The 13,085-nt window shown below is 45.0% G+C and overlaps 1 protein-coding gene across 1 annotated transcript in view; it reads left to right on the top strand.

Moving 5' to 3' along the window:
- Window positions 1-13,085, top strand: part of LOC142200096 (fibrocystin-L-like) — a 207,602-nt gene that overhangs the window by 16,419 nt on the left and 178,098 nt on the right. Inside the window, exons 6-7 of the mRNA XM_075270160.1 lie at window positions 1,735-1,792; window positions 4,742-4,835. Of these exons, the coding sequence (XP_075126261.1) occupies window positions 1,735-1,792; window positions 4,742-4,835 (152 nt within the window). The remainder of the gene's footprint in view (window positions 1-1,734; window positions 1,793-4,741; window positions 4,836-13,085) is intronic.

The raw sequence follows: 13,085 nt of genomic DNA, 5'->3' as shown, positions 1-13,085 counted from the left end.
TGGCTTTAGCTCAAAAAATTGCAACAAGGGGCAACACTGTGGCTCAGTGGTTAGCACTGCAGTCTTGCAGTTCTGGGTTCGAATCCCGCCAGGAACAACATCTGCAAGGAGTTTGTATGTTCTCCCTGTGTTTGCGTGGATTTTCTTCCATTCTACAAAGACATACTGATAGGGAAAAAATTTATATTTTGATCCCTATATGGGACTCACAATCTACATTAAAAAAAAAAAAAATTGCAACAAAAAAAAGCTGCGTTTCTGCAACGTGGGGCCTCAGCCTAAGGCCCCGCATTGTGGAAATGCACAGTTTTTGTGCTGTTACAGAAAAGCAGCAGAAAAACCACTGCATTTCACAGAACCAGCAAAGTGATTGAGAGTCTGGTTAATCTCTTCCACACATTACGTAAAGAAAAGGGGGTGGAATAGCTGCATTTTCCTTTTAGGAAGCCTTCACACGGAGTTTACGCTCCGCTCATTCTGTAGGTAAACTCGTTCAGAATGAACGGCGTTAAAACAGATCCCATTAATTTCTATGGGTGCCGGCATACGCGCGAATCACATTGAAATCAATAGGTAAAAAAGTCTCCCATTGATTTCAATGGGGAGCGCGTGTATGCAGGAAACAGCATGCTCAAACAGCACTGGGGGCGTCCCCATTGCTGCAAGAGAACTCTCCAGCGACGCCTCCATCTTCTTCAGGAATCTGCCTCTCTGTGCGTCTTCTGCCGGAGCTGGTTTTCAACCTTCTAGGCCTCGGGCAGAGAAGACTGCGCATGCCCGCGACCACAAGAAAAATGGGCACTTACATTCTAGAGTAACAGTTAGTTTTGGTGCCTGATGTGCTATTTAAAGGGGTTGTCAAATCTCTAGGATCCTATCTATACTGGAAGCTTATGTAAATTGAAGGCTTTTCCTAAATATATTGCTTTAGAAATGCTGCTTTGTTTGCCTGTTACGTGAACCTATTTCTCCCATTGTATACACAGCATTGCTATAACCATGGACCTGTGAGATAAGACAAGTGATGTCCCTCACTCAGTGTGGGCAGGACAATATGTTCAGCTAATTGCAGTTTGCTAATAAAGTCCAGTCTGTTATCTCTCTAGGTAAACACACAGATAACACTGAGTCCATTCTCTACAGGCATCTGCATATCATCTGATCTGCATAAGTATTGTGATACATCAGTGTACCATTCAACAAGAGGGAGGGGGTTGAGTTACAGGAAGTGACAAGAGACAACAGGCAGGCTGCTGAAACAGTGGAAAAGCTCTGTAATATCAGGTGGGTGGTGTCAGAAGGGGGGGTGCATGAATCAGAGCACCAAACAGAAGCAGCCAGTAACAGATCTCCAAATCACACCCCTGGACTGCTCCTGCCTGACCCCGCCCTCCTGACAGTACAGAGCCTAAATAATAAATCAGAGACCAAAACTGACAGCATTGATTGCTCAGGAATGATGGGGGCAAGAGAAAAATTCAAACGATGCTGGAACTAGTGATGAAGCAACTATTAAATGATACAAAGATCTGGAATTGTTTTAGGTAGTGAAAGTTTCTCTTTAAGATGATATACAGTATGTAGTGTCAGTTATAGAATAGGGGATTATTCAGTACGGTACTTAAAACAAATCAGATATTTTGTACAGCAAGGTTTATTTTGTTTAAGGAAAAACATATCTGTGTACTGGATTAGGCAGTGCTACATTTATTTTTACATTACATGATTTTGCAGGTGAGAACGTACTACACCCCAGTGATTAACAGTATAGGACCAGTTTCTGGGACTCCAGGTATTTATGGCTTTAAAATTGTTTTATTTTGATATTTCAGTTTGCATCTTATACCGTTTAAAACCGACTCCTGGTATCGGATAAATTCATATTTGTTAAGACCTTCAACAAAACTGTATAAATCGAGCCTAAGTGTCATGAAGTACTGTAGCGTCCGTACTGGGCTGGGCTATATTCAATAGTCTGAGACTGACTACAATAACAGTGTGCGTGACCATTGATCCATCCAAGATCCTTCCTCTTTAAAGTGGGCTTGGGACCCCTATTTTAGTGATCAGTCAGGGCTCTGCGGTAAAGCCCCCCCCCCGTGATCATAAATTTGTCGCCTAGCTTGTGAATAGGTAATAAATGCTTTTTCATGGGATAACTCATTTATAGGGGCTGATCCTTTGGGTGATTTTTTTTAATTTTTTAAGAGCGGTCTCCCAACAATAAACTAAACATGCCATAAGGGGCGCAACTAGGAATGGCAGGGCCCCGTGGTGAACTTTTGACATGGTCCCCCCCCCCCCCAAATGATGCCAAAGACCCCAACCTCCCCCCCTCCCTCCCGCATTCCTGCACACTCTATTATGCCTCATAGTGGCCCTTGCACATAGTATTATGCCCCATAGTGGTCCCTATATACACTATTATGCCCCATAGTGGCCCCTGCACATACTGTTACGCTCCATAGTGGCCCCTGCACACACTATTACGCTCTATAGTGGATAGTGGCTCCTGCACATACTATTACACCCCATAGTGGCCCATGCACACAGTATTATGCCCCATAGTGGCCCCAGTATACAGTATTATGCCCCATAGTGGCTCCTGCACATACTATTACACCCCACAGTGGCCCATGCACACAGTATTATGCCCCATAGTGGCCCATACACTCAGCATTATGTCCCATAGTGGCCCCTGCACACAGTATTATGCCCCATAGTGGCCCATACACTCAGCATTATGTCCCATAGTGGCCCCTGCACACAGTATTATACCCCATAGTGGCCCCTGCACACAGTATTATGCCCCATAATGGCCCCTGCACACAGTATTATGCCCCATAGTGGCCCCTGCACACAGTATTATGCCCCATAGTGGTCCCTGCACACAGTATTATACCCCATAGTGGTCCCTGCACACAGTATTATGCCCCATAGTGGTCCCTGCACACAGTATTATGCCCCATAGTGGCCCATGCACACAGTATTATGCCCCATAGTGGCCCCTATATACACTATTACGCCCCATAGTGGCCCCTGCACATACTGTTACGCTCCATAGTGGCCCCTGCACACACTATTACGCTCTATAGTGGATAGTGGCTCCTGCACATACTATTACACCCCATAGTGGCCCCTGCACACAGTATTATGCCCCATAGTGGCCCCAGTATACAGTATTATGCCCCATAGTGGTCCCTGCACACAGTATTATGCCCCATAGTGGCTCCTGCACATACTATTACACCCCATAGTGGCCCCTGCACATAGTATTATGTCCCATAGTGGCCCCAGTATACAGTATTATGCCCCATAGTGGCCCCTGCACACAGTATTATGCCCCATAGTGGCTCCTGCACATACTATTACACCCCACAGTGGCCCATGCACACAGTATTATGCCCCATAGTGGCCCATACACTCAGCATTATGTCCCATAGTGGCCCCTGCACACAGTATTATGCCCCATAGTGGCCCCTACACACAGTATTATGCCCCATAGTGGCCCCTGCACACAGTATTATGCCCCATAGTGGTCCCTGCACACAGTATTATGCCCCATAGTGGTCCCTGCACACAGTATTATGCCCCATAGTGGTCCCTGCACACAGTATTATGCCCCATAGTGGCCCATGCACACAGTATTATGCCCCATAGTGGCCCCTTAACACAGTATTAGGCCCCACTGTGAACATCCATGAACATGGATACCAACATAAAAAAACACTGTTGCTTACCTATCCCCGGTTCCACTGCACTCCTCGATCGTATCGGCCATCTTCAATGACGTCCGGGACGTCACATGACCCAGGACGCATGCCCCGGTCATGAGACGTCAGGGACGTCACAGAAGTAGGCCTGAAGCCTGTCTGGAGCCTGGAGAGGTAAGCAACAGTGTTTTTATCTTCCCTTATGTCTCCCGGGCCTCCGATCATTATACTTGGGGGACTAAAAAGACTCCCGAGTATAATAATAGTGTTTGTGGGGCCCGTGGCATCACTTACTGATCCCCGCCACTGCCAGGATTGGTAAGTAAATAGGGCCCATTACCGGCTGGAGCAACTCCAGCCGGCAATGGACTATTAAGAAAAAAAAACAAAAAAACATACTACTAGCAGCTGTCTACGGACTCCTTACGTCCCAGGCCCTGTGGCAGCTGCTACTGCTGCTACCCCGGTAGATATGCCCCTGCATACCATGTTTAGTAATGAAAATGTGCCAGAATTCAGAATTTGTAACCAAAACTGGCATACAAACTTTATAACCACATTTAATAATGTTGCAGCTGGACGGTATTACACTTTTTATGACTTATCCATCAAGGGATGGGATTTAGAGGGACAGGGGTGTTATATAGCAGATGTCAGGCCTGTGCAGATGGTGTCCACACCATCACAGGCTTCAATGGTTACCTGGGGCCACTGACTTCACAGAGGAGGCTGGAAGACACTGTGGATACCCTAGATGGAAGACTGGACAATGCAGCAGAGATGAGGAAAGGTGAGTATGAGTGTTTTTTTTTTTTTTTTCGCACCTTCCGTGACCGCAAAGTGTAATAATGATTCGTGAGTGGCAAACCCCAAGAATTTTGGGTTTGGTTGTAGCTGAAATTTTTGGATAATTTCTAACAAACCTGGCTCGTAATGAATGATTTTGCTCCTCCCAGTGAAGCAATGACATTACTACGTAAATGATTCAGTAGTTCCACTATGTCTGCACATCTTCTTTTATGTTTAAGGTTCTCTGATCAAAATCACTGGCACAATATATACTGATGTCTATGGCAGTAATACGGCTTTAAGTTCCAATGGAAGAAATGTCCGAATTCTCAGGTAAGTCATTTAGATAATGTTCTGATTTCACAAATTCTACAAAAACAATATTCATTAAGGGGAGTCTGTCAGTAAAACCCAATATATCACCCCAGCCCCGCAGATAGATTTCGCAATGATACCATTTTTGGGTGCCTACAACTTATTGAATACATTTTATTAACTCTTTCTTGCTGGATTAAAAAAAAAAAAAAAAAATCAATTCTGGCATTGCGTTTTACTTTTTAAATGTTTCCTCATACAGGATAAGTATCCATGCTACCTTTATTCTGCCATCTTCTGAGAGTTGGTTGAAGGCTTATTTTTTGCAGGACAACCTGTGCTTTTTATTGGTACTGTTGTGGGGTGCACAAGACTTTTTGATCACTTTTCATAACATATTTTGTAAGGTGAGAAGGCAAAAAAAATCATTACTTTTGACTATATTTTTCCGGGTTTTTTTTGTTTTGTTTTTTTTTTTCAGACGTTCACCGCGTACATTAAATACAGTTTATATTTTTTTAGGTTTTTTATATAACTACCGTATTTTTCGGACTATAAGACGCACTGGACTATAAGACGCACCTAGGTTTTAGAGGAGGAAAATAGGGAAAAAAAATTTTGAAGCAAAAACTGGTAAAATATTTAATATATGGGAGTTGTAGTTTTGCAACAGCTGCAAGGCCACATTGACAGGTGACCCTGCAGCTGTACGGGGACGCATAGAGTGTTTTTTTTTTTGCGGGGCCAGAAGTACTTTTTAGTTATACCATTTTGGGAAATACAGTTAGGGCCAGAAATATTTGGACAGTAACACAAGTTTTGTTATTTTAGCTGTTTACTAAAACATGTTCAGAAATACAATTATATATATAATATGGGCTGAAAGTGCACACTCCCAGCTGCAATATGAGAGTTTCCACATCCAAATTGGAGAAAGGGTTTAGGAATCATAGCTCTGTAATGCATAGCCTCCTCTTTTTCAAGGGACCAAAAGTAATTGGACAATGGACTCTAAGGGCTGCAATTAACTCTGAAGGCGTCTCCCTCGTAAACCTGTAATCAATGAAGTAGTTAAAAGGTCTGGGGTTGATTCCAGGTGTGTGGTTTTGCATTTGGAAGCTGTTGCTGTGACCAGACAACATGCGGTCAAAGAAACTCTCAATTGAGGTGAAGTAGAACATCCTGAGGCTGAAAAAAAAGAAAAAATCCATCAGAGAGATAGCAGACATGCTTGGAGTAGCAAAATCAACAGTCCGGTACATTCTAAGAAAAAAGGAATTGACTGGTGAGCTTGGGAACTCAAAAAGGCCTGGGCGTCCACGGATGACAACAGTGGTGGATGATCGCCGCATACTTTCTTTGGTCAAGAAGAACCCGTTCACAACATCAACTGAAGTCCAGAACACTCTCAGTGAAGTAGGTGTATCTGTCTGTAAGTCAACAGTAAAGAGAAGACTCCATGAAAGTAAATACAAAGGGTTCACATCTAGATGCAAACCATTCATCAATTCCAAAAATAGACAGGCCAGAGTTAAATTTGCTGAAAAACACCTCAAGAAGCCAGCTCAGTTCTGGAAAAGTATTCTATGGACAGATGAGACAAAGATCAACCTGTACCAGAATTATGGGAAGAAAAAAGTTTGGAGAAGAAAGGGAACGGCACATGATCCAAGGCACACCACATCCTCTGTAAAACATGGTGGAGGCAACGTGATGGCATGGGCATGCATGGCTTTCAATGGAACTGGGTCACTTGTGTTTATTGATGACATAACAGCAGACAAGAGTAGCCGGATGAATTCTGAAGTGTACCGGGATATACTTTCAGCCCAGATTCAGCCAAATGCTGCCAAGTTGATTGGACGGCGCTTCATAGTACAGATGGACAATGACCCCAAGCTTACAGCCAAAGCTACCCAGGAGTTCATGAGTGCAAAAAAGTGGAACATTCTGCAATGGCCAAGTCAATCACCAGATCTTAACCCAATTGAGCATGCATTTCACTTGCTCAAATCCAGACTTAAGGCGGAAAGACCCACAAACAAGCAAGACCTGAAGGCTGCGGCTGTAAAGGCCTGGCAAAGCATTAAGAAGGAGGAAACCCAGCGTTTGGTGATGTCCATGGGTTCCAGACTTAAGGCAGTGATTGCCTCCAAAAGATTCGCAACAAAATATTGAAAATAAAAATATTTTGTTTGGGTTATGTTTAGAGATGAGCGAACACTAAAATGTTCGAGGTTCGAAATTCGATTCGAACAGCCGCTCAATGTTCGTGTGTTCGAACGGGTTTCGAACCCCATTATAGTCTATGGGGAACAGATACTCGTTAAGGGGGAAACCCAAATCCGTGTCTGGAGGGTCACCAAGTCCACTATGACACCCCAGGAAATGATGCCAACACCTCTGGAATGACACTGGGACAGCAGGGGAAGCATGCCTGGGGGCATCTAACACACCAAAGACCCTCTATTACCCCAACATCACTGCCTAACAACTACACACTTTCCACATTCAAAAAAACCTCTATCAAAGTGGGAAAATACCTGGAAACCTTCTTTACTCCCCAAATGGATGGACACAAACCCCAATTTAAGCTCAACAAACAGTAACAACCACCCCTTTAAATCACGTTCCCCATGACAACCACAAATGGAATAGGCAATGGGAATTCCAAAAGCCCTCACCCTTAACTGTCATTTTGAGTGAGTGTGTGTGTGTGTGTGTGTGTGTGTGTGTGTGTGTGTGTGTGTGTGTGTGATGTGGTAAGACCTTCCAAAATTCACTTTTCTAGCCCTTAACATGAGCCCTTCCAAACAAAGTTACATGACCTTAAGCTGAGCTACCAGCAGAGATTGAGGCCCTTGGCATGAGTAGAGCCTTGCACCAGCAGTGTTTTTGGCACTTAGGGTGAGTTGAGCCTTGTACCAGCGTGTGTCCCTTAACATCAGGCGGGCCCTAAGTTCTGCGCTTTGCACAAAAGTTCCACATTAACTAGGCTGAATGGTACAAAGATTAGTAGGCCCGAGAACCAGGAACAGGTCTTGCAATGGCTGTCGGATAACGCTTAAAGCACATTGTCCACCAGCCAGTCAGCCTCTACCTCCTCTTACCCAACAGTCTTGTCCTCCTTCCACCCAAAATTCCCAATCTTCTCAGAACAATAACCCCAACTGTCCCTGCTCCCCAGAGCTGTTCTCCCTTCCTTTGACTGTACCGCAACCTGCCCCTCCATTTCGCGATTCCACGGACCTAACAGACGAGTATCTGTGTCCAGATGCTCAAACACTAGAGTCTCCTCCATTCCATCTCCGGTCGATTTGGTGGCGGATGACCAGCAACCCACCCTCATCGACGACGATGAGACGCAGTTGCTGTCAGGGCAGCCAGTTGACATGCGCATTGTGCAGGAGGAGGAGGCGAGACAGGAGTTGGAAGAGGAGGTGGTGGACGACGAGGACACCGACCCCACCTGGACAAGGCAGATGTCAAGCTGGGAAAGTAGTGTGGATGTTGAGGCAGGTGCAGCACCAAAAAGGGTAGCTAGAGGCAGAGACATGTCCAGAGGCAGAGGTCAGCTGCTTTGCCGAAGCCAGGCCAGACCCGGAATGTCCGAAGATGTTCCCTTTTGTACCCAGCCCAGAAAAACTCCCCCATCGAGGGCACGTTTCTTGAAGGTGTAGAGTTTTTTCAAGGAATGCGCCGAGGACAGATATAGTGTCGTCTACACAATTTGCCTCTCGAAATCGAGTAGGGGCCCTGAGAAGAGCAACCTGTCCACCACTTCAATGCACCGTCATTTGGAATCCAAGCAATGGAATCAGTGGCAGGCAGCAACGGCAGGACAAACGTCGCCCGCCGTTCATGCCACTGCCTCTGCTCACAGTGCTGGCGATGCACTCCAGAGGACGAGCCAGGACATCACTTCATCTGCCTCCGCCACTTTGTTGACTTCTCCCTCATCCTCCCCTGTTTCTGTCTTATCTCCTTCTCCTGCACCATCAAAGGCACCATCAGGCGCTTCTTTACAACAACCCACCATCTCTCAGACATTGGAGCGCCGGCAGAAATACACCGCTAACCACCCACCCACGCAAGCCTAGAACGCCAACATCGCTAAACTGCTGGCCCAGGAGAGGTTGGCGTTCCGGCTTGTTGAAACTCCCGCCTTCCCGGACCTGATGGCAACTGTGGCACCTCACTATGCTGTCCCTAGCCGTCTCAACTTCTCCCGGTGTGGCGTCCCCGCCTTGCACCAGCACGTGTCACTCAACATCAGGTGGGCCCTTAGTTCCGCGCTTTGCTGCAAGGTCCACTTGACCACCGACACTTGGACAAGCGCCTGTGGTCAGGGATGCTGCAGTGCTTATCTTTAATGACAGGCAGGGTGAATGTGGTGGAGTCTGTTCCCCGGGTGCAAACTGGGGTGGCCTATCTCCTCTCCCAGGCCAAAATTCATGGCAGGAGTAGACTGAAACCCTACGACGCTGCAACCTCCACCACAGCTACTAGCGGCAAACGCTAAAACACTGGTGTGGGGAGACGTCAGCAGGCGGTGCTGAAGCTCATCAGCTTGGGGGACAGACAGCACAGTGCCTCCGAGGTCAGGGATGCCATCCTGGCTGAGATGGCATTTTTTTTTCCCTGCTACACCTGGGGCCTGGCATTTTTGCGCCTGTGATAATGGCTGGAACCTGGTAGCAGATCTGGAGCTTGCCAGACTCAAACACGGTCCACGCATGGCCCACGTTTTCCAACTTGTTGGTGCCATGTTTCTTTGAAACCTACACCATTGTGCCTGATATACAGGTCAAAGTGGGGCCATTTTCGTAAGTGAGAACTAGCCTCTGCTAGGCAGAAAACATTCAGAGCACACTCCTCTCATCTTCGCACCGTTGGCTGGCGGAGGAAGACGAGGGGGTTGGAGTGGCATCTGATGTCCCTATCCCACACGAGGCTAGAGGGTGCACTTCAGTGCATCCCATTGCTTCACCACAAATGGTGTGAAGGGGAGTGGAAAATGGAGGAAATGGAGAGTGACCCTTACAGTTGGGGCCAGCAAAGGCATGCCAAGTAACACACTGGCACACATGGCTGACTTCATCTTGGGTTGCTTTTCAACACATATTTCACATCATGAAGAACAAATAATACTGGATTTTTTCAAGCCTCGAACCCCGGTCTAGGTCTAATGTCTGTTCCTTTCTTATATTAGGGGAGAGGGAAAAAAAATTACTTCAGTGATACGTTTAGCGTACATAGACTGACTATTAATGTGTATCCCACTTAGTGTTGTTAGGGTTACACACCGTCACAACCTGGCTAAAGCTTCTATAGCTGTTAATAAAGTCAACATAACTTTACGGTATCCAAAAAGACAGCTGGTACCGACAGAGAGCAAGACAAATGTCACCCAAAGCTGTGAGCTCTGAACACCCACAGTGACTTTGGCGTCATCATCATTATAAGGGAGTGGGTGGTAATAAATAACTTGGCAGTGCCTAAAACCCAAAAAGCTTATACAACTATATTTACATTAAGATACACAAATGAAACTTTTCAGTAGCATGTCATGAGACAAGCTGATAAGCTCTTCCTTTGTGCAGTGCTATTTGAAAGTTAAACGCTGCCTTTATTTTAATTCTGGAGAAGGTGCAGACATTAGATTTAGAACATGTTGTCTTCATTGTCCAAATCCTCTATATAGGTAACGCGTTTTTCGGGCCGAGCTGTCTGGGAACGAGCTGGTGCAGCACTGACAACCTGGGTGAATATGGCAAGAGCCTGAGATGTAGGGTGAATGAATCCCCAAATTATTTGTGGAATTCCCAGTGAGACAATGGCACTGTATACCAGTATTAAAAATTGTGGGTGCACATAACTCCCATATATTCTTTGAATTCCCAGTCAGACAATGGCACTGTATACCAGTATTAAAAATTGTGGGTGCACATAACCCCCATATATTCTTTGAATTCCCAGTGAGACAAAGGAACTGTATAGCAGTATTAAAAATTGTGGGTGCACGTAACCCCCATATATTCTTTGAATTCCCAGTCAAACAATGGCACTGTATACCAGTATTAAAAATTGTGGGTGCACATAACCCCCATATATTCTTTGAATTCCCAGTGAGACAAAGGAACTGTATAGCAGTATTAAAAATTGTGGGTGCACGTAACCCCCATATATTCTTTGAATTCCCAGTCAAACAATGGCACTGTATACCAGTATTAAAAATTGTGGGTGCACATAACCCCCATATATTCTTTGAATTCCCAGTGAGACAAAGGAACTGTATAGCAGTATTAAAAATTGTGGGTGCACGTAACCCCCATATATTCTTTGAATTCCCAGTCAAACAATGGCACTGTATACCAGTATTAAAAATTGTGGGTGCACATAACCCCCATATATTCTTTGAATTCCCAGTCAGACAATGGCACTGTATAGCAGTATTAAAAATTGTGGGTGCACGTAACCCCCATATATTCTTTGAATTCCCAGTCAAACAATGGCACTGTATACCAGTATTAAAAATTGTGGGTGCACATAACCCCCATATATTCTTTGAATTCCCAGTCAGACAATGGCACTGTATACCAGTATTAAAAATTGTGGGTGCACGTAACCCCCATATATTCTTTGAATTCCCAGTCAAACAATGGCACTATATACCAGTATTAAAAATTGTGGGTGCACATAACCCCCATATATTCTTTGAATTCCCAGTCAGACAATGGCACTGTATACCAGTATTAAAAATTGTGGGTGCACATAACCCCCATATATTCTTTGAATTCCCAGTCAGACAATGGCACTGTATACCAGTATTAAAAATTGTGGGTGCACGTAACCCCCATATATTCTTTGAATTCCCAGTCAAACAATGGCACTGTATACCAGTATTAAAAATTGTGGGTGCACATAACCCCCATATATTCTTTGAATTCCCAGTCAGACAATGGCACTGTATAGCAGTATTAAAAATTGTGGGTGCACGTAACCCCCATATATTCTTTGAATTCCCAGTCAAACAATGGCACTGTATACCAGTATTAAAAATTGTGGGTGCACATAACCCCCATATATTCTTTGAATTCCCAGTCAGACAATGGCACTGTATACCAGTATTAAAAATTGTGGGTGCACGTAACCCCCATATATTCTTTGAATTCCCAGTCAGACAATGGCACTGTATACCAGTATTAAAAATTGTGGGTGCACATAACCCCCATATATTCTTTGAATTCCCAGTCAGACAATGGCACTGTATACCAGTATTAAAAATTGTGGGTGCACATAACCCCCATATATTCTTTGAATTCCCAGTGAGACAAAGGAACTGTATAGCAGTATTAAAAATTGTGGGTGCACGTAACCCCCATATATTCTTTGAATTCCCAGTCAGACAATGGCACTGTATACCAGTATTAAAAATTGTGGGTGCACATAACCCCCATATATTCTTTGAATTCCCAGTGAGACAAAGGAACTGTATAGCAGTATTAAAAATTGTGGGTGCACGTAACCCCCATATATTCTTTGAATTCCCAGTCAAACAATGGCACTGTATACCAGTATTAAAAATTGTGGGTGCACGTAACCCCCATATATTCTTTGAATTCCCAGTCAGACAATGGCACTATATACCAGTATTAAAAATTGTGGGTGCACATAACCCCCATATATTCTTTGAATTCCCAGTCAGACAATGGCACTGTATACCAGTAGCAAAAATTGTGGGTGTATATAGCCCCAATTCTATTGCTAGGGGACTTGCAGGGTATTTCTGAGGTGAAGGTGGGGGGGCACACCGTTGGAACGGGGATTTGGGGTGTATATATGGGGTATACGGGAATACACTGTCAGTGTGTTCCATTCAGGATCCTGGGAAAGCTGGGTTGCGGCGATTGAGCCCGTCAGTGCCACGTTACACTGACAAGCTTCTCCCTGGAATTGAAGTTATATGTAAGCCCAATATATTCTTTGAATTCCCAGTGAGACAATGGCACTATATGGCAGTAGCAAAAATAGTGGGTGTATATAGCCCCAATTCTATTGCTAGGGGACTTGCAGGGTATTTCTGGGGTGAAGGTGGGGGGGCACACCGTTGGAACGGGTATCGGGGGTATATATCGGGTATACGGGAATACACTGACAGTGTATTCCATTCAGGATCCTGGGAAAGCTGGGTTGCGGCGATTGAGCCCGTCAGTGCCACGTTACACTGACAAGCTTCTCCCTGGAATTTAGCTCTTATAAGAGCTG

Source organism: Leptodactylus fuscus, chromosome 4 (genome assembly GCF_031893055.1).
Source record: "Leptodactylus fuscus isolate aLepFus1 chromosome 4, aLepFus1.hap2, whole genome shotgun sequence".
In the NCBI taxonomy this organism is placed as follows: Eukaryota; Metazoa; Chordata; class Amphibia; order Anura; family Leptodactylidae; genus Leptodactylus; species Leptodactylus fuscus.
This window is presented reverse-complemented; position numbering and strand designations above follow the sequence as displayed.